This window comes from Chelmon rostratus, chromosome 5 (genome assembly GCF_017976325.1).
Source record: "Chelmon rostratus isolate fCheRos1 chromosome 5, fCheRos1.pri, whole genome shotgun sequence".
NCBI lineage: Eukaryota > Metazoa > Chordata > Actinopteri > Chaetodontiformes > Chaetodontidae > Chelmon > Chelmon rostratus.
Window position 1 is genome coordinate 18,265,180 of NC_055662.1, and position 27,786 is coordinate 18,292,965.

Genomic DNA, 27,786 nt, shown 5'->3' on the forward strand with positions numbered 1-27,786 from the left:
GCTGGTGATTTAATCCACTGACACATTTCCATTCAGCAAAAGGAGTCACTTGCATTACATCACATGTGCAGATGTAGACTAGAGCACCATAAACCAATTACTCTTTGCTCAAGGAAGTTAAAGCTTTGGTTTGATTATGGGGGCAACATACCAGTAAACAAGCTCAGATCTAAACTGTGTCCACTGTAGTGTTAAAGACAGTGAAAGGGTGTGTGTCTGTGAGGGTCTGTCTCCCTGTGGAGATTCTTACATCTTTATCCGATCCGATGTATGTCCGCTTCATTCTCTGTTGTCCTCTCCAGCCCTGTGTCAGGGTGGACTTGAAAGTTTCCACACTCCTCATCTACAGAGAAGAGACTGCAGATAGTTTGAATGGGTGCCAAACACTCAAAACACTTTAAAATATATAGAGGCCAACTGCATTTTTAATGAACCCATTTTCACTCACTCCGTTGTATATCTCTCTCTCTCTCGCTGTCTGTGTGTGTGTGTGTGTGTGCGCGCGCGCGCTTGTACGTGTGTGTAACAGGAGGAGGCGCTATCAGTGCAGGACAGAAGGCAGCACTACATTTGGCAATCATCCCTCTCTCACACACAAACACACTCACTGTATCTCATGTATAAACACAGAAGGGGAAAGAAAGTGCGAAAGAGAGCCAGAGATCATTTAATTTCGCAATCCATGTGTCCACTGCCCATCTCCAGTTTAAAGCTGGTAATGCCAAAGAGGAACCCACATGCTGGGTCACGTTTAAAGATTTAAAGTTTCCTTTTGCAGCTCAAAGTCACAGAGGTGCAGTTGAAGTGCTTTAAAGGAACAATCTGTGAACTTTAAGGTACTAATGTTTTCTGCTGTTTATAAAGACTTGCTCTTGTCAGTAATGTTTGTAAACACAGCAGAAAACAGCCTGCATCTGTAATAATAATGATGATGATGATGATAATGATGATGATAATAATAATAATGTGAGAATCACAAAAGATAGATTTTTAATCAATAAGTCAAACTATTGAACCATATGTGTGAATATACCTGTAATTTGGTCATAACAAAACTACTGATTCACAACCACGTGAAACAACACAAAATAGTTGCAAATGATCTCAGTAAATACTGTAATTTTCATAATAAATCTGTTTATATGCTAAAGACACAGTGCGTTAAAAGCACATAATGGAGTTTTTTTAAACGTTTTTTATAGCACTATATCCAGTTGTCAAGCCATATACCTGCACTTTAATAACAACTAAACCCGTTTTAAAAATGCATACATGCATAATAACGTGACTAAATCCATCACTGGTCATTTTATTCAGAGCAAAACAGCTCAAAAATACCCGGGAAATTACTCATAAATTCGTTTCTCTGGCCGCCCCTCCTCACAGGCTGATAACTTTTTCTGGCTGAGGTCCATCTCCCGCCGCACAGAGGATACGGCATGACCTACAGAAATAATTTCACTAAGATATATGACATATGATGACATAAAAGTAACATTTTCTCGTGTTTAACTTTTTACACCTCATACTTCTCATTAAAACTATCCTGCTTCTGCGCTCCAGGATTGTCAGTTCAGGTCACACTACAGTGGGTCTGCAAGGCAACTGTGTTTCTTTGGTCATCTTCAAATGAATTTAATTAGCAAAAACGGCTGAAATGAAACTAAGTTTTAGAGCCAATACTTTAGCCTCATTGCTATTTAATCTTATTTAATTATTAAAGTCTGTAGTTGATTGTTTTGGAAGTGCTACTTTGTTAAAATGTTCAAAATACGCGTCTGAAATTACACTTTACAACTATCAGCTGTGTAATTACGCACAACAAACTTTAATACCTGTTATTAAATCCCTTAATAAAAATATCGATATAGAGAGTTAAGATCACACTGATTCTTACGATATACTTTGAATCTGGAGTTCTTACACTTTACGCACGGATTTTACGGAATAATCCAGATGTAGAAAGCACAAAGTTCGTCAAGTTTGAGTGGGAGAGACGAGCGCGCGGTGGTGGCGAGGCTCACTCTACACGGTTCTCACCATGGCTTTAAAAAAAGCAAAAGCTGGCAAGAGGGCCCGCAGAGATAACACTCAGACTTACCCTCACTCACAAGAACAGAAAGGCCAGTACAATGTCCTCCCCTGCGACTGCTTTGCCCTTGGCGACTCCGGCCAAATCTCCCAAAAAGAGAGCCAAAGAGAGGAAGAAGACGAGCCCCGCCGTGTCAGACCTGATACTGAAGGCCGTGTCCGCATCCACAGAGCGCGGCGGCGTGTCCCTGGCAGCCCTCAAGAAGGCTCTGAAGGCCGGAGGGTACGACGTGCTGAAGAACAGAGCCCGAATCGTCATCGCCATCAGGCGCTTGGTGGCCAACAAGTCACTGATCCAAGTCAAGGGCACCGGGGCCTCGGGCTCCTTTAAGGTGAACAAGAAGCCCCCCACACCTCGAAAGAAGAAGGTGGTGAAGAAGAAGAAGCCAAAGGCGAAAAAGGTGAAGAGGGCCACCGCCAAGAAAGCAGCTGGAGGTGCCACTCCAGCAGCCAAGAAGTCACCTAAGAAAAAGAGGAAGGCAAAGAGTCCTAAGAAAGCCAAGAAGCCTGCTGCGGCCAAGAAGCCCGCTGCTGCCAAGAAGCCCGCTGCGGCCAAGAAGCCCAGACAGCCCAAGAGTCCTAAGAAGGTCAAACGCGGGGTCACTAAGTCTACCAGGACCAGAGGTGCTGCTAAGAAGTGAAAACTCTCATGATGGACGCAGAATGCTGACCAAACGCCTCTCTGGTGGCGTTGAACTTATGTGTGGACTAAACTTCTTGAACTTGAGTTTGCTTTAGCTATTTTACAGTTTTTCTATCAAAGAAAACACTGAACCTGCTGTTTTTACACCCCTTCCCTGCCACTACCTGCGTGGTCTGTGAACACTTGAATTGCTAGAAATAATAAACCTATTTCAATTTGTACAGCGTATCGTGTTTTTTTATTATCTAATTTTTACACAACAACATAACTTTGACACACTGGAAATGGCCCCCATAGCATTTTAAATATCATCTGCTTATGCAAGAACTCTCTGTGTAAGAACACAGCCTGCTGTACATAACATTTAACGGAGGAAGTTGATATGCAATTCTATTTTTAAAAAAATCTACTGTGCATTCAGAAATCTTGTTGTTGTTGTGCGTCTGCGCAGCTGCCAGTTATGGTGCATAATGATCATGACAAATCATGGCTAAGGTGTTTGTCAGACTGCATGATGGGTGCATGTACTTACAACTGTACAGGTGTAGGCAGGTTCTTGAGACCTCTGCATATTACTCTCAACACAGAGTTGATTTTAACACACTACCACAAACCACACTGTATTCATTTGAAAGATTAGATGTGCGTCTGCGCATCTGACAGTTATGGCGCATAATGGCTAGTTAGCGTGTGTAATCTGAACGTGCTGCTCACGACTGAGTGGACTATCGAGTGTCTATTATATGGGCAGCAGTAAATGAACAAGTGGGCGATTTCGGACCCAGTCTTGATTTGCTGGATTCACACTGACGCTGGAGAACGCTCGAGCGCGCGCGGAACGTTTTCTAGTAGCGCCTTTACGCACCGTTACGCACGGGAACCAGTCCTTCCAGAACTGTTTATTCACGCACATTTTAAGACTAAAAAGTTTGCAGTGAAGCGGCGGAAACAAACAGCTATGGTGGTCACAAATTAGGGTGAATAAAACGTGTTTACGGTGCCCTTAAAGTGTCGATCTGTCACACATTTGCCCGCAGTACATTACAAGCTTTGCCGCGAGCAGGGAGGTGCGAAGAGTTTATTGAAAATAAACCTGGATTTGAAATCCTGTAGTGCAGTATGTAAAGTTGTTGTTGTTTGCACTGATATGGGAAGAATACTGGAAGGAAACAGGCCGGTCATTAAACTGCAGCTGTGTGCAAAGCGCAGCTGATCGAACAGTGAGACTGGACGGGCGTGTCAAGCTGTGTTCGTTGGTGTTCCTCTTATCTCCTGCAGACAAAACACACGGTGGGGGCTCAGTGCGGGGGAGGCGATCGTTATGCCGGGCTGATGAGTACAGGAATGCCATCCTCATCCGAGAATATGATGGAATTTAGGCAGCGGACGAGATAGTGAAGAAGTGAGGTCTCAAACCCCTGAAGTGAAAGCAACTTGTTCAATATGTGATGACTCACTAAGCTGTGGAGTTCTTCAGCTGTGTGGTTGCGTGTTGCCATCTAGCGGCAGGACTCTGTACCAGTTAATTCGCTGGATTTTGCAACGGTCTGTTGGATTTCTCCTCCGGTCAGTTTAAACTGCAGTAGAATCTGGAAGCTGCGCTGTAAGATGTTCTTGTATGCAGCCCAAATTGAACTCAGCATCGGAACTTCTAATTTCTAATGAGATATTTTATGTGGAGATGGAGCGAAAATTGAAAACAGTGTTTTGAAGATAGTTAATAGAAATGACAAATATTTCTGTGAGCTCGCAAAGATGTAATTTATCAATTCATTACACACAAAAATAAAGCAGTGACATAATAAAGTAATATGTAAAAAGGCTAATTAACTAATAGAACATGTAAATCAAGAGTGCAAGTATCTCACATTTGTTATTCTTGTACTGGCATTTTACAGTTTTTTCAATTAATATTTTGAGACCATTAATTCAGTCACTTCTTCCCCTTTATGATCCAGCGTTGAAAATCTGGAACAATAGCCTGTAGATAAGGTTAAATGTATCGGGGTACTTCTGTATTTTTGACCTTATCATCTGTGGTCATGTAAGTCTTAACTTGTTTTTCATAGGTGGAGTGTTGCAGACGCGGGGGGTGACTCAGCCAGAAATTCTCCGGAGATTCCCAGTGACATACACTCATGTGACAGTTTACAAACATGTGAAAACACAGCAGTACTTCCTCTTACTATATCTTATTTTCATATATGCTTTCTGTTCCCTTTGCCAAGAGGAAGCAACCGTTTTACCTTTTCCTCAAACCTATAAAGGCTATGTGAAGCAGATAATTATCAACCGAAGCAGTGCACCTTTAAGATTTTGGTCTGCTTGGTTTCATTTTAAAGTTCAGTTTCGTTTTTCCCTTTTTCTCAGTCATTCTCCTGGGCACATTTCAGCTTACTTTGTGTTTTGTCACTCATTTTGCTTTGAAACTCTGGCTGTTTTCTTGTTGGGTGGGGGAACAATGACATAGAGACAAAGTGAAGTAGAACTAAAACATGTTGTGGTTGACAGGCAAAAAAAAACAACTCCTGACTATTGTGATTCTATTCCTGACAAATCATGGCTAAGGTGTTTGTCAGACTGCATGATGGGTACATGTACTTACAACTGTACAGGTGTAGGCAGGTTCTTGTGAGTTCTGCATCTTTTAACACACTACACAATCCACACTGTACTCATTTGAAAGATTAGATACCATAAATCATGTAATTGAACACTGGTTTAAGGCTCATACGAAACCTTTCCTGTTTCAGGTTTTCTGAATAAGGAGGTGTATTTATCTTTTCTGTTAATAAGTAATAAGTAAGTAATAAGTAATAAGTAACCCTTTGCAGTGGTCTGTTTTAGGCAGATGCAGATTTGCAAATGAAAGCAAAACCACATCTTCCCCAGCCAGTTCTTAAACAAGGTGTTCCTGTTTGTCATATGATATTGTGCATAAGAGGAGGAGGAAAGGAGGAACTTAGCTTGAGCCTCATATTCGGTCATCCTAGCCCTTTCTGACACAGGCACCATGAAGGCAGCAGTGAATCTCCTGGCTCTCTTTCTCCTTCATGTCTGCTCTTCAGTCCCTGTCAGCCGCCCCACCAACTGGCTCAGACAATGTCGTGCCTCCACCAACCTCTCCATCACAGCACTGGAGGTGCTGCCAGGTGGAGGCTGGGACAATCTCCGGAACTTGGACGTGGGTCGAGTCATGAACCTCAGCTACTTTCAGTGCCAGACCACTGAGGATGGGCTTTACCTCATCCCGGATGAGGTGTTTGCCATCCCGCACAAGGAGACGGGCGTGGAGACAAACTCAGAGATAATCAGCTCGTGGCTGGAGCAGAAAAGCTCTACGTCTCAGACTATAAACGCAGACGGCTCCTTCTTCTCGGTCCTGAATGGCAAATATTCGACAGAGAACCAGAGGATGAAAACCCACCAGGTCAAAGACTCTTCAACTACAACCAGAGTGCAAGTAAGTTGTTATTTTCAATAGTTTGGATGAATCAAATAAAAAGCACATATACAGTAGCTGTGGTAGCAATTTTGGATCTGTGAAATATTTTGTGCATGTATAAAACAAGTACTACTCTAGCCTGGATTACTACTAAAATTGGTTGATAAAAATGTTTAGTTCCTTTATATATTTAACAGACGCAGTGCACATTAAACATTTTGAAGTAGAGCCAGAAAGCCATTTCTTATCTGTAGTTCCTGGTGTGAACGATGTCGCTTTAAAAAACAAGTAAAGAAAGGGAATAGAACATTAATAAGTAGAAATAAGTATGGCAGATGTTAAAGAAACAAACTAACATGATATTTAACCTTTTTTCTCAAAGGTTCGTAACTTCATCTACACAGTTAAGGCTTATCCAGACTTCACTCTGGACGCACGCTTTGCTCAACAAGCCAAAGAGATAGCCGACGCCATCGAAAACAACCAAACAAGGAATGCAGAATATCTCTCAGAGAAGATGGTCTTGGATTATGGGACCCATGTTATCACGAGTGTCGATGCCGGGGCTACTTTGGTGCAGGAAGACTACCTCCGTTCTACATATGTGACGGACAGCGTGTCGCAAAGTTCCACCATCACGACACAGGCAGGCTTAAACTTTTTTGACAAACTCAAGTTTGACATAAGCAGTCAAAGTACGCAGCAGAGCTCATCGCTTCAAACATATCAGTCCAATATCCAGTACTCCCTGATTCAAAGCCACGGTGGCACAGCTTTCTATCCTGGCATCACTCTGCAGAAGTGGCAGGAAAGTACCAGGAACAACCTGGTTGCTATTGATCGGTCTGGATTTCCCCTACACTACTTCATAAACACCAATACCTTCCCTGATCTGCCACAGCCAACAGTTGGCAAAGTGGCTCTTGCAGTGAGTCAGGCCATAGAGCGATACTACAAGATCAATACGCGGCCTGGATGTGTCGACGTTAACTCCAAGAACTTTAACTTCCAAGCCAACCTTGATGATGCATCTTGTGAAGGCCCTGCTACAAACCTCAGTTTTGGTGGTGTCTATCAAGATTGCACTCAACTCAGCTCAGATGCAGGTCCACTATGTGATGCCCTGGCCCAGAAAAACCCTGAAACAGGTTACTTCTCCTGTCGTTCGCCGTACACCCCCACTCTGCTGAGATCAGAAGTGAGACAGCAGGGTTACACTTCATATGATTGCTACGACCAAAGATATCATTGTGGGTTTTTAGGCCTTTCACACTGCCATCGCAAGGTGTGTCAGGACAACTACCATGTTCGCTCTGCTCGTATCAACACCTACTGGTGCTCCGTAAACGGAAAGGCCCCAGACAACTCAGGGTATCTGTTTGGAGGCATATACAGCCCCTCGCTCCTGAACCCCCTCACCAATGCCAAAAGCTGCCCCCCAAACTTCATTCCAGTAAAGTTCCTCTCAGATGGCCAAGTGATCTGTGTGAGTAAGGACTATGAAACTGCCACCAGATACTCAGTACCATTCGGAGGCCTCTTCAGTTGTCAGTCAAGCAACCCGCTGGCCGGGTCCCAAAGTCGCTGCCCTCCCAAGTTCAGTCAGCATCTCGCTACAGTGAGCGACGGCTGTGAAATTCTTTACTGTGTCCAGTCAGGACTGTTCACAGGTGGGCAGCTGCTTCCAATCCACCTGCCTCCTTTCACTAATCCTTCACTTATCAGCATGCAGTCCACAAACACTGTTATGGTGATGACTGAAGGAGAAAAGAGCTGGGTCAGAGTGGGGCAAACCAAGGCGTGGAAGCTGGCCAAACCAGAGGAAATCCAGGACATTGTACACCAGCTTAACCCAGAACTGAATCGGAGGTCTAGTGGGGAAAAGGTAGGGGTAGCCTTTGGGGTCATTGGTATGATGGTGCTTGTGGTCATAGTGGCAGTAGTCCTGGTGAAGAGGAGGAGGAGGCTGTCTGGGTTTATGAGAGCCAGAGGCTACGTGGAAATACGTGAAGAGGCAGACAGTGAAGAAGGAGAGGGAGATACAGGAAGTGAGGCTTAGAGGCTCGGCTCCCAGCGATGGAGGTTCATCTGGTCTGATGGATTTTGTTTTCAACTTCCTTGCTGATGGTCACCACAGAAATCACTGTCATGAACCTTACAGGAGTAGAAAATGTTCATGCGTTAAGGGCTCCTACTTTAAATCTGTTGCACTTTGAATGATTAATTATTCAACTGAAATGTCTATTGAACCAATTAGTAATTCACATTGTCACATTTTAACTGCTATGAATAGTAATTGTAACAGTTAACCAATACATTTATTGGTAGATGTTTTTTCAGACAGATGATGTGTACTTTAAGCCAGTGGTCCCCAAACTTTTCTGTACCATGGCCCAGTTTAATGTCTGACAATATTTTCACGGCCCAGTCTAAAGGTGTAGCAGATAAAAACAAAACAAAATGATAAGATCGGCATTAAAAACTGTGGTATTTTCTCTTAATAATAATAATTACAATAATAATGAACGTAAATCCACTTTTTAATCATGTCAAGAGGACCTGGCTGCAGACTGGGACTGTCAGGCACCTCCACTGTCAGTACGGGAAATTATTTTTTCTTTCTGTGCGGCCCAGTACCAAATGACCCACAGCCCACTAGTGGGCATAAGTAAACTTTGTATTTTGCAGCTACAAATATTTGACTACATCATACTATGATACATTTAAGAACAAGCAATGTGCTTTGAAATCAGCCACTGGCACAAAACAAAAAGCAGAAGTGACTTCCAAAGGCCACAGTGAACCAATACTGCCCTCATGAGGCAAAGCCAATGTCACATAGAAAATAAACATTATTATTCAGTTGAAGAACTTAAATGCTTTGTTTGACTGCACATTTGTAAAGCATGTTGCTTAGAAATATCTTTACAGATGATTGATAACATTTTGTGTATGTATGTCCATAAAACTCTTCTGCACCGCACTTAACCTCTAATTAAAGTTGTGTAAACCAATTTAATGGATCTATGTCTTCATGTGTATATTGTATTTATGCTCAGCACGTCTCTGTTCATATAAAATGCCGTAAATCCTCTAGAAATAACTCAGTTTGTGGTCACTCGACATAAGCGTGTCACATGTCTACGTGAGTTGGTCTTCAGCTTAACAAATGGAGTCAGTCACTGAGCTAAATCCAAACACATTTAGCTTCGTCTTTTGATGGCCAAATCATATTTACACCATAGTATTAGGGTTAGTGCAAAATGCAGAAGTCGCAGTTGAAGTGAACACTCTCTATAACAGCATGTACAAGTCTGTAAATGTGGCACCAGAGCACATACTGGTTCTCTAAATAAAAAGTCAAATCTGGGCAGAAACACAAATCTTCCTCTGTCTCATGTTGAATGAAACTCTTGCACAGAGTGCAGAGACTTTACAGAGAAAACCACCGACATTCCACCCACATCCATAAATAGACAATGGCAAAGCTGACCTCATGGTGTTGGTAAGGTTATCAGTACACAGACAGGCCGGCTCAGACGCTGTAAAAACACGCACACGCTCACTCTAACAGACACACATGTAGTCCACACATGTACTGTACACTCACATGCACGTACATACACATACATATGGCCGTTTCCCGTAAAGAGTGCATCTTTCCTCTCGTGGTAATACAACAATCTCCCTCCCCCAGACACACACACACACATGCACGTGCACACAGCTGTGAGGGATTCATAGAGCTGGGTCATGAACATCAAAACAAACCCACTCATGCTGAGGAAATTGCTAAGGCCTTGGGGAAAGGAGGGGTGGAGAGAGAGAGAGAGAGAGAGAGAGAGAGAGAGAGAGAGAGAGAGAGATGCATAACCCTGAAGCAGAGGAACTCCCTCCTTGGTCTTTTTCATAAGGCGGAGGACAGACAAAAACAGCGCACCCAGCAGGCTTTCAGCTCGGCTTGTAAGCAAAGCTGAAGCTCTTTCAGCCGTGATTTCATTTCCACCAGGATCAAGACTTTAGTCAGTCTACAGTTCATCGTTTACAGTGAGCCGTGCAATCGATGGGGTTAGCAAACACAGTGAGGCGCAACTAATGTATTTTTCTTGGCTGTTACAATCCGGAGAGGAATTTCATTTGGCAAAGGAAGCGACAGTCTGACAATTCCTTCAAAGAGGACGAGGACACAACCTGAAGGCCGGTGGATAACACACAGTGCAAGGTAAGACTGTGTGTTGTCTTGTATCCGTCTGTTGTGCACGTTTTTAGAGTTGACACAACATCTGTGGCAGGATTACTCCAGTTTATTAAGCTGAGAGGATTAGAAGCCCATCTACATTTTCTGTAGAACAGATATAATTCATCTTTGTTACTAGATAGTGTGTAACCAGCAACAACCCTGCAGTCTGCTCACTGGTAAACCTGTGCAAATGTGTTATAACTATAATACAAATAATGTAACTGCTTATCATTAAATCATTAAAATATAGACTTTCATGACTTTCTCACCCTCGGTGTGTGGTTACATTCAGGGAACCATGCCAGCAGCAGGATACCAATGGGGCAATTTTGCCCTGTTTACACTGGCTTTACTGGTCATGTTGGAGGTCTGTGGGGTCCAGGGCTGTCGCATTGGCTCAGAGTCTGAGTGTGAGAAAGCCCCTTTTGTCCCTGGCCACAACCTGGCAGGGGAGGGTTTTGATGTGGTGCGGATGCGTCGAACAGGGGCATATGTCATCAACGTCAAAGGTCAGCTAGCGGACAACCACACCTGCACACTGTGTCCAAACCGCTTCCAACAAGGACAGGTGAAAAGTGTAAAACTCTTCTTACTCTTTTCCATGGTCTTCAATCAAAAATTCCTCCACTTAATTCCATCCAAACCACTTCTTGTCTTAGTTGCTCCTCCCGTCTTGTGTTTTTCCTCCTTCTGTTCTATTCCACACTTCCTTTAACCATTTTTCCCTCCACCTGCATCCTACTCTACATCCTGCCCTTTCTCTCCTCCTCAGATTCAGAGGCTCCCTGCAGCAGTGCTCGACTGGCGTCCCTTCAGCCGCTGCAGCAAGCAGCTTTCCAGCGCCCTCCATCACTCTGTGGACTCCCTGCTGCGCAGCGCCAACTCCCTGGTTAACAACAACTGGGACCTGGGTTTGAGTTTAGATAATATCGGCAAGGCAGTGCTGGGAGGAAGCCGCTCAGACTTGGCAAAGTTTGCCCGATCGCAGCACAGTGTAGACAAGGCCACTTTTGCCATCCATGAAATCAGTTGCACCTACTACAGGTAAAGAGGAGTGGCGTTGGTAAAAACATTGTTAATCTTTTTTTTTTGCTGAGGGATTATGCATTTAGTGAGACTGATATTTAGCACCAAAAATATGTTATGGCTTGCAATGTAGTACTGTTACATCTATATCCATATTAGAGCATGTGAGGAATTCTGGATTGGGTACATCTAGATACTAAATGTGAATGAATATAGATATTATTGTGGATATATCTGTCAGCTTAAGAAAACCTGAATCCCATATTAATTACTAACAGGTATTAAATTCAAATGTGGCTCATTTAACATTAGAGTAATGCTATCTGCAGATAATAGCTCATTGTGTGTCTTTCCAGCATATAAAGAAGGCAAAGGTTTTGTTAGCATATGCAGGTCACAGTTTATGATTTGAGGGATAATTTAGATGATGGCTTGCACATGTTTGTTAGGTTGTGAGCAGCACAGATTTTGATGAATGGGTCACTTGAAATTATTTCAGGAACAAGCGGTCGACAAAAGAAACATTTTTTGCAAAGTTACAACAGCTTGAACTCAACTGTTTTTTGTCGGTCACATAATAGTCAAGATTATGTTCTCATAGTGTTATGGCTGAATTCCACATGCCTTTTGTTTGTTTTAGCTACAGGCTGGCTGATCATCCCCAGCTGAGTGCAGAGTTCACAAAGCATCTGAAGAGACTCCCACAGAGTTTAAATACAAGCCGGGACAGAGCTCTATATAGACGGCTGATAGACACCTATGGAACGCACTACATACATCAGGTAAGGTTGATACAGTGTACTTTTCCAGCCTTTCACACTGTAGCACTTGTGCTGCAGAGCATCTTTTTGGTAGTTAGGGTTAGGGAAGATAATGACGTTATGACATACGATGACCCTTCTTGGTTGATCTTTCAGCCTTCATTTCATTATTTGTTCATGTCTTTTAGGTCCAGCTTGGTGGGAAGGTGAGACGAATCACTGCCTTCAGGACCTGCCTGGCCACACTGAAGGGCTTCTCGGAGTCCCAGGTCAAAAACTGCCTGAATGTTGAGCTCCGAATGGCTCTTGGTTTCCTCCCTGCCAACGCGTCCTTCTCCAACAAGTGCGACAACCTCCTGAAAGGTAACATGACCATGGGCTTCTACCAAGGCTTCATGACCCACAAGATTGAGGTTATCGGAGGAGAGAGGTACTTCCCCGACATCCTCTACCAGCAGGACCCATCTGAGGCGTATCACAGCTGGATGAACAGTCTCCACGACAACCCTGACGTGGTCTCCTACGCCATCTTCCCACTGCATCATCTGGTGGAGGACTCACAGATCAGTGCAAATCTGAGAAGCACTGTCACAGAGTATATCAAAGACAACCAGCTGAAGGACGACCAGTTTGGTTTCAAGAACTGCTCCCCGACTCCCAACCTGGATCACCACTGTTGTCCTCTACGGGCTGGCAGAGGAACTCTCAGACTGGTGATCCACAGGGCAGCAGGTCTGAAGGCAGACACCTTCACGAAAACGGACGCCTACGTCAAGATCTTCTACAACGGCATGTACGAGGAGACGGAAACGGTCATGGACGACAATAACCCAGTGTGGAATGCCACTTATGACTTTGGATCAGTGGAGCTGGGTCAGGAGTTGAGGTTTGAAGTCTGGGATAGAGATGTGCTTTACAATGATGTAGCGGGTAGATGTGTTGTCTTTCCTGAGCGAGGAACTCGCTCTCTAAGCTGTCAGCTGAGCAAAGGTGTTCTCTACTTCACCTACACCATCAAATGTGACGCTCACTTGACAGGATTCAGGTGTGGACGATACTCCCCCAGTGCAGAGTAATGTACTAGATTACAGTGTGTTAATGTAGATTTTAGCATAGTTTTCATACGTTAAACTTTCAAGATCACATTTTCTGCATTTTAAGTGGAAACATTTGTCAACATAGGGGTTGCCGAACAAATTTACCCCCCTTTTGTCACATATAATTTCATAGTGAAAAATTCTGTAAGACTCCATCCAAAAAATGTCATCAGTTGTCTTCTAATATTTGTAATGTCTCAATATTTAACAGTATTAACTTACCAAAGTCAAAGCCCTTGTGCATCCATTGTACACGGCACAATAAAGTGATTTTGATTTGGGACATTTCCTGTTGTATGTCACTTTGAGTTGTTTTGAATTTCTGTAGGCATGACCACACAAATATTTATTCCAATTTTTTTATTCAGTTCAAACAGGAGCCTTAAAAACATACAAATAACTTCATTAAAGTTTTTACAGTAACACTTGGACACTCACAACACTTTAGCCACTTACACAGTACATGAATGCAGCAGCTACTTCCTCAAATCATCATCCTCGTTGTGTCGCTTGGCTAAGATGTTTAAAGGAGAAGTAAGAAACAATTCAAGCACCATATTTATTAAAGACATTCTATTTCATATTTTTGTTTTAGTTTTTCTAGTTTTATGCACTAGAAAATCTGGAGTATTTGCGTATTAAACACACCAACTACACTCACACAACCATGTATCTTCAGTCAAAAAAGGTCAATCGGTCTGCCTTTGTTGAAAAACTGCCTTAAAATATGACATCAGGGTGAAACTCAACACATTACACTTACAGTGACAGAGTACAATTTTCCAGATACTTGGCCGACGCTTTGATGCAACCTCAACTGTCAAAAAAGTTTGATAAGAAATGGTAGCGGAGGAAATCAATGTGAATGGCAACATTTTCAGTGCAGTTGTCCTACCTGCTGTTCAAATGCAAAAAAAGTTTTGATGTAAATTACTTTTTTCAAAAATAGCTGGCAAGACCCAACACTTCCTGTTATGAAGGATAGATAAAAAAAAAGACATTTTCCATTCTGCATGCATCGCCTCTTTAGAAAAGTAAGCACTATTTCCTGACTAGCATTTTGAATATTTCATCCATCAAAGATTGCCAGTGAGCTTCTTTTTCCTGACCAGCAAACAGTAACTTCACCTGAATGTGAATGATATAAGACTGTGTGGGTTCTCTGAGCTTAAATGGCGATACTTTCCTTCAGTCAACCACGTTTGAAGGTGTACTCGTACACATGCTGCATTCCTGACAGTTTTGACTGAACTTCTAAACGCCACCTTCTTTCAAGCTTCTGCAGCTTGAGACCACCGCATAACATATGGAGTGCATAAGATTTAGAAAGGCAAAATCTTTGTCTTGCCTCTATAATCAAAGTAGGAGCAAAAACTGTGAACATGTAAAAATAGTGTTTTAGGCACAGCTACCATGCTACACAGTAAAACAGATCTCATCCTCAGTACTTTTTCTCATGGCAGCATATGGTTCTCAGTAGTTTTCTAGTATAGACACTAAAGTATGTGTTCAGTCGGAACACTCAAGTCTGCCCAGAATCACAGGAATGCCATCAAAAACATATTTGTGCAGTCTCAGCTTTCACATGTTCGTGTATCACAGTCCCAGTGAGGCTTTGAGCAAAGATGCCATATCTTCAGGTATGGTCCCCTCAATACCTAAAGAAGAAATTATTTTTTTCCATTTGAATATAATTCAGAAGGTTAGGGTAAACACAAGTCAACTGGTTCAAACATTGTGTGTCAGTAAATATGACTAACAATTGCTACGTACCATTGATCTATTGCCTATAGTTCTAGTGTTCCAGTGCTTGGCGGCACCTGGAAGCTTCTTTATGTCTCTGTTCTCCATACTAATTTGTACTTCATTTACCTAATTTTGTGAACGGTTACTACACATTGTAATTTCACTATTGGTATTTCTATATAGTCAATATCCACTGCATGTCTGTGTTCTTCCTGGACTGATTTTTGACTGACTCCTTATATTATTTAACAGTTTTACACACTTATTGGCACTGTATTTACACAGGAAGATTCCTGGGACTTTACTCAGATCTTACAATGTTCAACCAACTAATACTTGCTCAGGGGTTAGGGGACAATATTTCATTACTGCCATCTCTAAAGGGTGAGGATGTTTTGTTCTTTTGTTACTTGATGAACTCTTAATCATTGATTTCTTAACACTGTTATTTGAGGAGAAAAGTTAAAAAGGGGGAATATTAAATGTTCTATAAGAAAGACTACCTAAAGAAATCACCATTGCTTTTTGTTTTTTTTAGTTATTTTGGTTGCCAAGTAAAATCTTATCAATTTTGTGTATTTATTAGAGAAACAGTGTGCATGCAGTCAAGAAAGTGTATGTGTGTGTACACATCTTACCCCGTTCAGCAGCGGTCATGTCCTGCTCCAGTTTTAGTTTCTTCTGGCCCAGCTGCAGTATGCAGTCCTCTATGCTGTCCTTACTGATCAGCTTAATCACCTGTACGGTCCTGACACCCACAGTGAGGTTTATTAGTCACTACAGTGATTCAACACATTAAGCACAGTTCTGAAGGGCGACATTTTTTTTAAAGGTCCTGTAAGGGCAATTAATACCTAATTAATCTCATGAGAATCTGCCGGCATATTGCAGAAATGCCTTTGGTCTAATTGTTGACATGATAGGAGTAACAAACTCATCTCCTATGATCAGACTATTATCTGCAGATTCCATCTTACCTTGTCTGGCCAACACGGTGACATCTGTCCTCGGCCTGTTTGTCATTGTATGGATTGCAGTCTATGTCGTGTAGGATGACAACATTAGCTGAGGTTAGGTTGATGCCCAGGCCACCAGCACGCGTTGACAACAGGAACACAAATATATCAGGATCTGTGTTGAACTCATCAATCAGCACAATCCTACAGGACAAAGAAATCATATTAGGTCATTACACGTGAGTCAATTGGTGAGTTGAAAGTTGAAGTTGAATATAATTTTTTTTCAGTGTAATAAAGAGATTAAGATTAAATGCTTCATGATTCTGCCTTGCTGGCTACAAACGATCTGACTTCAATGTGCATTACAACTCTGACCTGTCAGCTATGGGTGTAGATCCATCCAGTCTGACGTAACGATGCTTAAGATGTTTTAGCAGCACTTCCACAATGTCCAGCATCATGGTGAACTGACTGAATAACACCACTCGGTCTCCCTGTAGGATTAAAGGGAAAAAGTGATGCTACATGACATATTTCTGGGCAAGACTGCATGTACCACGCAGATGAATCATTTGTATTTACTTTGTTTTTCAGCGAGGACAGCAGCTCTGTGAGGTGATGGAATTTCCCAGAGTCAAGAAGTAGATCAGTTTCAAGCTGGTAGGAGCTGATGGAGGAGTACTGCTGGCACAGACGATGCAGCTCAAAGTCTGACATCACTTCCATGTCCTCCTGGATCAGAGCAGGATCTGCGTCAAAGTGAGTTGGCTCCTGTGGAGGGAAAGAAAGAATGGAGGGGGCATTTAATGTGAGGGGGCAGAGAAATACTCCAAAAATGTTGGAGAAGGAAGAGTAAAAAGAGGAACATTAGGGTAGAATAACTAACAAATGAAATATTGAATAATTCAGACTATACACATTGAAAATACAGTCTAAAGCTAACACAAAAATGCTTTGTCATCTCTATCTTGTTGCAGGGAAGTAAATTTGGCACTAACACTGTCAAGATGAATATTTATGTATCTATGTTATTTAACCATCCAAACACTTTCAGAATGCAAAGTGATTTGAATGCTTGTGTCATCAGCTAGCTAAGCCTCACAGCACAGCTCAGAGAAGACTGTTTACAAAACACAAAAAACAGAGCAGACAAGACAAACAGGGGCAAGTCAGGGAGTAGGACTGACCTTGAGCATGAGTTTGCTCATGGCTTTGAGCTTTTCTGTGGTATAGTACTGCCTATGGAGCAGAGGGTGATTGGCCATCTTCCTCAACTGCATCATCACGTTACACAACTGGCGCGCTGCAGAGAGAAGGCGCGAGGGGAATTATTAGCCACCCATCTTTTCAGTTATTTGTTCAAAATCATTCTGCATTGCTCAACAGCGAGCAGAAAATCAGGCTCACTCTCGCCGTTGGTGGAGGTCTTGAGTTTTTTAAAGAGGGTCTGGTAAAGAACCTGCTGTTTCTCACTCATTGAGCAGGACTCAACCTTTTCTTCCTTGCCTGGCAGCTGCTTGAGGACCTGGAAAAAAGAAAGACCATTGGTTTTTCACAATACTTACACAGGCACCGACATAAGTGACAAATGTTGAATAAATTAAGTTTGTTTTAATTGAGACGCCCTAATTCCTCCGATTAATGGACAAAATGCTCACTGTATTATGTACCATCACAGCTTTTAACATAGTTGAATGCAGGGGAACCAAATAAAACAGATAAATGAAACCTTTACCTATATTTTTAGTGCAGATTTTTAGAGCAAAAAAATGAAAGCATTTAAAATTTTTAACATGAAGACAAACATCATCTTTATGCCAGGTTTCATTACAAAACACACTGTACACACGCATAATATTTACAAGATACAAATGAGCAACTTTGCCAAATGAACTTACCTCGTTTTTGACTCTTCGGAGGATAAAAGGTTTCATGATGAGTTTGGCCTGAGAAATACGATCCCTCTCAAAGCGGCTCTGCTCCTCGTGGGATTTCTGACACGTAAACGCAAAGTTAAACACTTGGGACATATGATCCAAATAATTCCTAAAAACTATTGCATTTTTCTGGGCTGGTTATATAGACAAAACACTGTTAGAAAACAGGAAATAATGTCATGGGACTAAAGGACAGTGGGGGGCCTGTAGATACAGTCATGGTAAGAAGTCAAAGCAAAGGCGTATTTATAAGTAATATATGACTAATTATAATTAAACAGTCAGTTTACAACATAAAAACGTGGTGCGCATGAGGGTTGGACAACATGTAAAAATTTTACAACCGGCCACCATCAGCCCAACAACTGGTGATTGCCAAAGTTTTCGCACAGATGCGTGTCTCCCACGACCCACAAGTGGAGAGTTTGCCATGTTTCTGAGCCTTTTAATATATTAAATAAACAATCTTGACTCACAAAATATTGAGAAAAGAAATATTCTTAAACCTTGCACAACCAGACACCTTGAGAATTCAAGTTATTCTCTTTCACTGGCTTATCAAACAAACAACAACGTCCAATCGCCCAACTCAATCGTGCATGCAGTTATTTGGTGCCATCCAGTTTCAAATGACATCGCCGCCATCTGTCCAAACACATTGAGCTTACAGTGTAACACGCGTCTCTCACACTCACCATAGAAAACATTTTGGAGAGCTGTGTGGTGGAGCTAGAGAACAAAGAGGGCATGATGAAATTCAGGAGAGACATCAGCTCTAAGAGGTTGTTCTGTAAAGGAGTTCCTGTCAGCAGCAAGCGATGCTCTGCCTGCAGGGAAAGAGAGAAAGGGACATCCTCAGCTGCTTTGTGCAATACTTCTGGATATACAGTAAAGGATAGAAAGGCAAAGAATTCTGATGACAGATATGAAGACGCCACAGAAATTGGTGGTATAAAATACATCACAAAATGTCATCGAACTAACGTTAATAGCCATGAGGTGACGGTAACGCAGAGAGTTCATGTTCTTCAGCATGTGACCTTCATCAAACACAGCATACTTCAGACTCAGCTTGCGGAAAAGGCTGCGGTCGTAATCGTTTCCTATGGCCAAGTTATACCTGTAAAACAAGTCAAACGCAAGCAACGCAGGATAAAACAAAAGGAGTCATTCACTTTGTGTTCAGGTGTGACTGACGAGTTTCTCGAGGAACTGACAGTCTGCAAGGAGCATCTCAACTGTAATAATCTGTAAAATATGAGAGGGTGTGTGTGTGCGTTTGCTCACGTGGTCACAATGACGTTGAACTCAACTTCCCCGCTGAGGATGTCATGTCTGAGGTAGCGGCGGTCCTCCATGGATCCTGCGCAAAACATATGGGTGCATGCTCTACTTTTGTCTCAAAACTGCGAGAATCTATGAAAAGAGCCTGAATCAGGCCAGATACAGACCAACAACAGCACCACATCAAAACAATTCATGCACTGATAGTAATTTTACTGACACTATGTTCTATATTTGTTGTGTTGTTTAAATGAGAAAATCAATAAAATGTAAGTTCAAAAAAAAAAAAAAAAACAATTCATGCTTTCTTTAACTAGTATTGCCGTCTTACAGTTGTACGCCTCCACCAACCAGTCAAGTTGCAGTTTACGTCCATGTCTGTCCAGACTCACATTTTATATGTAGTGAAGACTTTGAAGGAAGTGTCATTTTTGGTGAAAAGGGGGTCATCACTATATTGACTATTTTCCAGTGGGAAACATGGCGTCTTGGCTTAGAGACTATTTTAACAGAGGAGCACAGAGGGCTGATAGAGAGCTTCATCACATGGAACAACAACAATCACGTGAAACTCAACATCAGACAAACCAATGAGTTTGTGGTGAACTGCATTGCTTCAAATATGGATGCTGCTACAAAGAGGATACAAACTGTTAAACCATGGATGCTTCACACACATCTTCAGCCTGTCAGCACTGAAGATCTATACAATCAGCTCAGTTCCAATGCAGACACCCAAGATTAGTGTCACCAACTCAGTATGTGACCAGATGTGAAAAACGGTTGCAATCTCCCCTTCTGTTCCTGAGTTATGGTGCTGAATAATGGCCAGAAAATTGTTTTTGCAGAACATTACAATGTCACAGTGAAGTTGACCTTTTGGATATAAAATGTCATCACTTCATCATTTTATCCTGTGAGACATTTGTGTGATATTCTAATCAATTCATCCCCCAGTCCAAGTGGATGTTTGTGCCAAATCTACAGAAATTTCCTCAGTGTGCTCTGAAAACATATTGCCTTCAGCCACAACAGTCGCCAGTGTGGAGGCATAAAATGGGATTCGTGGTGTCACAGAGGGTTCCAACAATGAGTGATGAAATGAGTGCACACACAAGAAGCTTAACCAGATATAGAGTCAAAATCATAACTTCCCTGAGATGAATACCTTGCTTCAAAGGAACACAAACTGCACTCTGGTGGCTCAGGGTTTCATGAGAATTGGACTTTCTGGTTTATGTTTTTTCTGCATACCAGCGCAGCTTCTTGCTGGGTTTTGTTACAGTGCTGCATGAACACTACACTGAATCCCCTGCAGCGGTCTCTGTGCACGGTTGAAAGTGAACACTTAAGGTGTCCAGATCAATTGCAGGGATCTCATTAGGATAGACAACACTTCATTGTGATGAGATGAATAAGGGGTCTTACCATAATAGACTAGAACTTTGAGGCTTGGACACCACAGCTTCAGCTCTCTGACCCAGTTGTCTACAAGAAAGAGAGAATGAAATCCACATAAATCACTAATAAATAACTGATTTTTAACCACAACTCACAGTGCTTTTTCCCAAAAAAAAAAAAAAAAAAAAAAAAAAATGCGTGTAAACAAGTTCTTCACCAACAGACACAACATGCAGTTATGCTAAACGTAATTATCCGAGTGTACACTGTCAGGAGATCATTACCCAGTGTGGAGGACGGCACAGTGATGAGATGAGGACCTTCTATTCCATTCTGGTATAGCTGGGACAGAAATGCAATAGCCTGGATAGTTTTCCCCAAACCCTGAGAGAGATGGAAAGACACAGAGTCACTCAGATATCAAACACAAAGAGACAGAGAGTTTAACAAAGAGCCAGGTGGACAGAAAAAAACAAGATATTTGAACATCTGTGTTTCAGATCACATACTACCTGTTCAAACAGCAAAAATCCTGACAGACTTCAACTGCAAGCAGTGCAGCTTGACTAAATCAAATCAAAGCTCTCACTTCTCTCACAGTCTTCGGGCTAAAACAACAAATTTTATATCCTGTGCTGTTTCTTTGTTCCCTGTACTTTCTCATTGTTTATTCACCTGCAGGTTTGCCATATATCTACACAAAACGCTCTGATACCAGTACAGCAACACGCATGGTGATTTAAACAAGCTGCGAGCGCCTGCTGTGCCGTTCGGCTTATTAAATGTTTACACTCAGTGTCTTTCATTTGTTTTTGACTTTGGGCTCATGATTAACACTTCACAAATGTTGGTAGATCACCCTGTTACTTCCCACAGGTCCCATGCTGGTTGCCTTACCATTTCATCAGCGAGGATACCACTCAGTTTGTGCTCATGCAGAAGCAGCAGCCACTTGAGACCAATCAGCTGATAGGGCTTCAGCTGGAAGCTGAAAGACAACCAGGAACAGCCTGAGAACAAGACCTGGATTCCTCACTTTCATGAAAACATGATGTAAGTCACTGATAAGTCCATGCATGCAATGCATTTATGGAAACAAAAGTGTAAAACTGTTGACACTAAGTGAAACAGTCGCAGGGCCCTCCCTCAACCCTCTCAACAAGGGAACTCAGGTAGAGTCGCAGATACAGTGATGGATGAAATTCATTGTGCTGGCCTCCCAAAGTGCGGATTTGAGCAAAAAATATTTACAAAAAATGTGGCAAAAAATAAAGTCCATGGGCAACAGTTCACATGTAAATAAGTAGATGTTACTTTCTCTGTAAGGCAGCAGAGACTGACCCCTCCACATATGAGGAGGCCTTTGTTCTACACTGAAAGATGACTAATGGGGATCACATACTCTGTGTGGGTGAGTATGTCGCAGTCGGCCGCCCCGTCACTGAATAGAAAGTTAATTGTATGAGCATGAATCACAGAGAGAACTCCTTAAAGGTCTAGTGTGTAGGATTTAGCAGTGAGGTTGTAAACTGCAACAACATTTGGAGTGAAACATCCTCTCAAGCTTGTCATGTCTGAGCTTAAGGCTCACTTACAAGGCTCATGTTTTTAATGAACTTTTTGTCTGATGTGGGCATTGTGATGATGTCAGAAAATGCTCCATAATCAAGATAAGTTAGAAAATACACAAGTTTGTGATCATCACATTTCATCTTTTATGTCATCGTATTGATGCTTCCTCAAAAAAACGTGCGACCAGGCTTTACAACAGAGCAAAAACAAGTCCTGAGTCCTGCAAACTCTGCAGACACCTCTGTGGTCATTTAAAGAGCTCTGGCTGGGCAGATGACTACACCTGCGATTTTTTTTATTTACTAGTTTAACCACTAACTTATGTGCATATGACGTGTTTTACTCACTTGCTGTTGAGTACGTGGGGCTGTTTCATGCTCCCTGTGCCCTTCTCCATCACCTCAGTGACCTGTTTGACCATTTTTGAAGAAATGGTCTCACATTTGGACATGAGCCCCAGGACAACCTTCCGCTCTTTGAGGACAACTCTGCAGCCCAGCAGTAAGTCCTCAGAAAGTCCATTGTCCTTGTGGAAGACATCAATCTGAAGAGGAAAGAATATGCAGCTATAATCAAGCATCTTACTTGATCTCAATCTTAATCACTGTTAGTAATTATTGGTAAATACTCCAATAAGTCATTTCATGACCTGACAGCAAATACATCACTGAATTTACTGGTGCATCCAAAAGTAGTCGGCCCTGCCTTACCAGGTTTATTATAGCTACGATCAAGGCAATAATTATTATGTACCATTACTGTTAATATTTACTCTCTACTGACAGATGCTTGGAAAACAAAATGAAATGATAAGTGTATGAGGTGACACATATCAAGGAACGCCTCTACACAGAAGACCATGGTGCAGTGCGCTCAGTAAGTTAATACAGTGTGAATGAAACTTCACAGATCACAAAGCCATTTTCACAAACGCGTGCTTTTTGTTGTATCTGACATGATGGAATCACCTGAATGGTGTCTATTTGATGAAACACACACACGCTCTCTCACCAGGCTTTGCCAGCTATCAAAGGGTCTCAGTTCCACAATCTTCTGGGCCTTTTTAACCGAGCATCCGGCAATCAGCGACAGCTCATCAATTGTTGCATTTTGGAAGAACGTGATGATCTCCTTCTTCAGTTCTGTCATGCCACCTTTAGAGTCCAGCTCATCATCAGAGTCCTCAAACTCACTGCTAACGGTGTCCTCTTCGCCGTCATTTTCCCCCTCAGAGCTGACATGTTCATCTGAGGCCCGCGCCTTCCTTTTGCTCTCTGCTGCCTGTTTTTTAGCTATACTGGTCCCACTGGCAAATCTGGACAGCATCTGGGCAGTAGAGGAGGAGGAGGAGGAAGAGGAGGAGGACGGCTTCAGGGAGGAAAAGGTAGTGGCTTTCTTGACAGAGGAGGACGAGGACGCTGAATCTGAACTTTTTTTAAGCCATGTAGACAGAGTGGAAGTGCTACTTTTCTTTTTGGAACCTTCTCTGTTGTCCGAGTCTGAATCGTCTTCACTGTCCTTTGTAGCGTCTGAGTCATCTATACTCTCCTCTGTTTCACTAATATTTCTGTGGTCCTTACGGTCTTTCCTTTTTTTGTTGTCTCTGTGATCTCTGTGGCGGTCCAACTTTCTGTGGTCCCTGCTTGACTTGTCTTTGCTCTTCGATTTACTGGATTTCTTTTCTTCCGTCTCTGGTGAGCTGAAGCTGGTATTATCTGACCAAAAAAAATACATTAAAAAAATCAACTTGAGCCTGAATTGGTATCAGAATCGGTGAAGAACACGCAAGTTAAAAGTACACATGTACAAGAGGTCAGCGAATAGCTGTTTTGTTCACACCTGGGTCTGAGAACATCTGTAGAACCTGCAGAGCATCCTCAACATTCCAGTCATGTTCCTGCAGCACCATCCGCAGCTCCTGCAAGAACACAGAGCATCAGTTTTCCTTTTCTCATTGTGGTCTGGCATGGCAAGTCATTTTCTAGAATAAAGCATTATTTCAAGCAGCTGCAAAACAGATGATTGAAAAGTATTCTATTTTTCTCATCACTGCATCATTGGACAAAGATACAACATCAGTTTTTGCTTAACTAGATTCAACTGAAAAGATAAGGCAGATATTCTGTAAATTCTGCCATATGAAGAGGCTTTGCTAATTGAAATTCAAGGTTCGCTGTTTTATCCTCACTGCCTAGATCTAATAGTTGATGATGAGGTTCAGATGATTGGTGTGTAGCAAACCACCTCAGCAAATCACCTCCCCACAAACGTAATCATTCACTGAATAATTCAGTCACACACAGTTAAGCCAATGATTGCAGTGCCAGATGACACACTGAAGAAAAAACAAATACACTGTTAAATAGGAACACGACTAAGTTGTGCATGAGTTGTCATAAACTGGCGGGAGCTGCTACAGTGCAAGGTAAAGCTGTGACGAGAGGTGAAGCCTTTTCTTCCTCTGGGCTTGAGTTTTATCAGAAACTCATCAGCTCAGTCACACAGCCAGTGTACAGTTATCATTATATGTAGAGTGTACACACAGATTGAGAGGGTGGGATCACATTGGACTAAAATCAATTTCTACATGAAATGGCTTTGTGTGTCACAGACAGGGACAGAGTGTTTTCACCTCCTTGTCCTGGTCTGGAAACTTTTTCTGAAGTCTTCTAACCATGGCTTCCTGCTTCTCCCAGCTTGGCTCTTTGCCTTCATCATCTTCTTCAGCAGAAACCTTTTGGTTTAAATACAAGACAAGTAGATTCATAGCTCAGAGGGAACAAGCCTTTACCACTTACATTCAATAACTACCAACTGAACATGCATTTGGCAGTGAAGGAAAAACCAAAATAGTTGTGTAGATTGCTTAAGTAATCATCATTAATCAATATCATTGATAAATATAATCATCCCTATTTGGAACTTGCAGTTTGTCTGCGGTGCATCAGCCTTCTCTTATCAATATTTGCAAACAGCTTGTTGGGCAGAAAGAACAACAAACCTACAGTAATGTTTTTATGCAGTGTATGATAAGTGTAAAATCTACGGTGTTATAATGTTGGAAAGATGCAACATGGCTGTAAAACACTTAAAATGGTTTTTCTAGTTCATTTGAATTCATTTGACAGGATCTTAAAACTTGTGTACATGTTAGACCATTGTTTTAAACCATGACAAACATTAGTGCTCTTACCACTGACGACCTCCTCTTCTTGCTGGGTTGAATCTCACCACTGTCCTGAGAACTGCTGGATCCATCCTGCTTTCTCTTCCTGCCTTGGTCTGGACCTGAAGAGACAAAAGAGCCAGTGTTCTCACAAGTAGGCAGCTGATTGAGAAAAGTAGGCAGCTAGACAGGTAAATTTGTGCTTTTACTTCAACATTTTTCCCATATTTGGATTTTCTACCTTTCTCTACTTGTGCACCAGGATCAGTTATAACCTCTTGTATAAAGTTTTGGATTAGCTTTATGCCCCCATAAATGAGCCAAACATTGTTGAATATATCATAAACAAAAAAGCATGGTTTTTGTGGGAAGCTGATGATTTTTCTCCAACAATAAACAAAGCCCTCTTTATGCTAGAAGGCCTACAAGAAAGTGTTTCACTCTTGTTCATGTGGAATCGAGCATGGACTGTCATTATGTGCTTATGAAAAAGTAATTACTTACCTTCTTTATCACCGAATTTTAAAAGGCATGCAGCTACAGCTCCGTCCAAAGTGCTCGTGGTCCCAATGACCTGAAAACAGAGTAGAACAAGGTGCTCTGAACAGGGAAAATCTGGAGATTAAAAGGGTTTGTTTCTTATGAACAGTGCCCAAATTATAGCTGGCTTATGTGTTCTGTGCTGAAAAGTTGCAATGCCGCTGCTCTGTCTTAACTCACCCCCAGCAGCTCCGTCCTCGTTAACTGAGGAAACATCTCCTGTAGCCTGCTCACTTTGTCCTCCAAGTCGTTGTCCTCGTCATCTGTATGATGCGTTTCCACATTTTTGGATGATTTCCCTGTGGAATTCCTATACAAGACAGACAACAAAACAGTAAAAGAGTACGACTCAGCATGAAAGAGAAAAAAGTAAAAATGTTGCCATTTTAGTTTACACTTACTTGCACTTCCTGGTTAGTGATATTTTGGTCTGTGTTTCAGAGAGCTCATCCTCCTCCAAGTCAATTGTGAGGACTTCTTCAAAAACCACTCCTCGGGCATGGGACTTTGGTGGGGCTTTGACAGGTTTCATCTGAGCTGGAAAGCAAAATAATATCATCTTGTCTTGCTCATTCGCAAAGTTGTGAATGTTCTGATCCTTGCCTTTCATGTGAGAGTATGTGAGAGATTCTGTAGGCTAGGCCTCTCTACTATTTTGATGCAACTGTTCTTGCTGCGAGTGGGATGATAACAGCAGAAACTGTTGCACCTGAGAATGATGGGCATGTCTTCACAAGTCAAAACCAAACTCCAAAGTAATGTCAGCATAATAACAGTGCAATTAAACTTCATTTTATTGGGCATTCGTCTACTCCAAAAGACCACTGAAGGTAGAGATTACAGATGGTGGATGTCTCTGGTAAGCTTAGAAAGCATGTAACAGTTGCTGCTTTGGTCAATATGCCCATATGTTTCTCTTTATGACCTATTTACACTACAATTGGGTGATATATTACAAGTGAGACCTCGTCGTAATATTGTTCATGCCAGTTATCTGTATCTGGACTTTATGGATGCCAAGTAGACTGACATTGTCTCAAGGCTCCAACAACCATCTCTGGAGTACCTTCACATTATTGGTAACTTCCTGACACACTGCTTTCAAAGTGCTGTGATATTTGACTTGGTCACTACTGACCAGCGACAACACAAGCATATAAACTCATAACAATAATAAAGACGTTGCAAATTTACAAAGAAAATTATGTGTATGTGGGTTTCCTGGACGTCAACCACACTATAAGGTGGGAAATAGTCCGTCTGACCTGCAGCAAAAGGGAGCATGTTAATAATAGCCATGTTAGTTACTACTGCTACTGATAGCATGCCTGACACATCTGGCTAACATCATTGTAAGCTAGCTTTAACATCTGCTACTTACCTGGCTTGTTCTCCTTCTCAGACTCGGGACTTTTGGAGCCGAGCTGGTCTTTGTTCGCTGTCGTCGCTGCCTTCTTGTCAAAACGAAAACGGTCTAGATTGAACCTGCTCATTTCAACAGTATGTTTCGTGCCTGACTGCGTCAGCCCTTTGTCTCTTTATTGCCAGCAGTATTTTCTCTGTCCTGTCGCATGAACCACAGCGTTCCCGTTAGCCAGCGTGACAACCTAGCAAGCTAACTAGCGTCGGATGTTAGCGTTGCAGCCAGGACAGCACAGAAAATACGGCGGTTTTCAGCTGTGTCACTGCTGCGTTTTCACCCGTAAGAGTTTAAAATGGTTCGATTAATGAGACGTTGGTTTTGTATCAAAGACAGAGTCCGACCAGAGTCCAAATAGGCTTAATGTATCGCGACTACAACCGGTTTCCCGCGAACTCCAGCGGCCCTGGAGAATGCTATGCCGGCTATGCTCATTGGTCAGAGCAAGGGGTGGGCGG

At 42.2% G+C, this 27,786-nt stretch overlaps 4 protein-coding genes across 5 annotated transcripts; 3 read left to right on the plus strand and 1 right to left on the minus strand.

The window, feature by feature from the left end:
- The first annotated feature begins 2,091 nt into the window (after window positions 1-2,091).
- Window positions 2,092-2,949, plus strand: LOC121606651 (protamine-like protein). The gene has a single exon (XM_041937109.1). The coding sequence runs from the start codon at window positions 2,133-2,135 to the stop codon at window positions 2,730-2,732; it is 600 nt and encodes a 199-aa protein (XP_041793043.1). The 5' UTR covers window positions 2,092-2,132; the 3' UTR covers window positions 2,733-2,949.
- A 2,749-nt stretch (window positions 2,950-5,698) lies between these two features.
- Window positions 5,699-8,662, plus strand: mpeg1.1 (macrophage expressed 1, tandem duplicate 1). Its single transcript, XM_041937209.1, has 2 exons — window positions 5,699-6,197; window positions 6,562-8,662. The coding sequence occupies exons 1-2, from the start codon at window positions 5,748-5,750 to the stop codon at window positions 8,236-8,238; spliced, it is 2,127 nt and encodes a 708-aa protein (XP_041793143.1). The 5' UTR covers window positions 5,699-5,747; the 3' UTR covers window positions 8,239-8,662.
- A 1,464-nt stretch (window positions 8,663-10,126) lies between these two features.
- Window positions 10,127-13,572, plus strand: prf1.5 (perforin 1.5). Of its 2 annotated transcripts, XM_041937705.1 has the most exons (5): window positions 10,127-10,401; window positions 10,712-10,987; window positions 11,192-11,463; window positions 12,086-12,227; window positions 12,395-13,572. In XM_041937705.1, the coding sequence occupies exons 2-5, from the start codon at window positions 10,718-10,720 to the stop codon at window positions 13,280-13,282; spliced, it is 1,572 nt and encodes a 523-aa protein (XP_041793639.1). In that variant the 5' UTR covers window positions 10,127-10,401; window positions 10,712-10,717; the 3' UTR covers window positions 13,283-13,572. The 2 variants fall into 2 exon arrangements, with proteins under 2 accessions (XP_041793639.1, XP_041793641.1); XM_041937707.1 differs by lacking the exon at window positions 10,127-10,401 and having other exon boundaries at window positions 10,683-10,987.
- Window positions 13,573-13,665: 93 nt separating this feature from the next.
- On the minus strand, window positions 13,666-27,737 carry smarcad1a (SWI/SNF-related, matrix-associated actin-dependent regulator of chromatin, subfamily a, containing DEAD/H box 1 a). Its single transcript, XM_041936810.1, has 23 exons — window positions 27,290-27,737; window positions 26,310-26,445; window positions 26,089-26,218; window positions 25,873-25,942; window positions 25,396-25,490; window positions 24,835-24,936; window positions 24,042-24,120; window positions 23,214-23,917; window positions 22,550-22,746; window positions 21,528-21,618; window positions 20,915-21,014; window positions 20,658-20,717; window positions 19,233-19,308; window positions 18,930-19,065; window positions 18,641-18,772; window positions 17,907-18,002; window positions 17,416-17,533; window positions 17,196-17,311; window positions 16,591-16,779; window positions 16,384-16,502; window positions 16,027-16,209; window positions 15,688-15,797; window positions 13,666-14,961 (listed from the first exon to the last, which is right to left on the minus strand). Exons 1-23 carry the CDS (start codon window positions 27,399-27,401, stop codon window positions 14,900-14,902), a joined length of 3,213 nt encoding a protein of 1,070 aa, XP_041792744.1. The 5' UTR covers window positions 27,402-27,737; the 3' UTR covers window positions 13,666-14,899.
- Between the last annotated feature and the right edge of the window lie 49 nt (window positions 27,738-27,786).

Bases quoted from the DNA above. Each gene is read 5' to 3' on its own strand.
- LOC121606651 (XM_041937109.1), top strand. From the start codon at position 2,133: ATGTCCTCCCCTGCGACTGCTTTGCCCTTGGCGACTCCGGCCAAATCT.
- mpeg1.1 (XM_041937209.1), top strand. From the start codon at position 5,748: ATGAAGGCAGCAGTGAATCTCCTGGCTCTCTTTCTCCTTCATGTCTGC. The intron at 6,198-6,561 runs GTAAGTTGTTAT...TTTTTCTCAAAG, and splicing joins CAACTACAACCAGAGTGCAA to GTTCGTAACTTCATCTACAC.
- prf1.5 (XM_041937705.1), top strand. From the start codon at position 10,718: ATGCCAGCAGCAGGATACCAATGGGGCAATTTTGCCCTGTTTACACTG. The intron at 11,464-12,085 runs GTAAAGAGGAGT...TGTTTGTTTTAG, and splicing joins ATCAGTTGCACCTACTACAG to CTACAGGCTGGCTGATCATC. The intron at 12,228-12,394 runs GTAAGGTTGATA...CATGTCTTTTAG, and splicing joins GAACGCACTACATACATCAG to GTCCAGCTTGGTGGGAAGGT.
- smarcad1a (XM_041936810.1), bottom strand. From the start codon at position 27,401: ATGAGCAGGTTCAATCTAGACCGTTTTCGTTTTGACAAGAAGGCAGCG. The intron at 24,937-25,395 runs GTAAGAGCACTA...TTAAACCAAAAG, and splicing joins AGAAGAGGAGGTCGTCAGTG to GTTTCTGCTGAAGAAGATGA. The intron at 18,773-18,929 runs GTTAGTTCGATG...CTTTCCCTGCAG, and splicing joins GTCACCTCATGGCTATTAAC to GCAGAGCATCGCTTGCTGCT.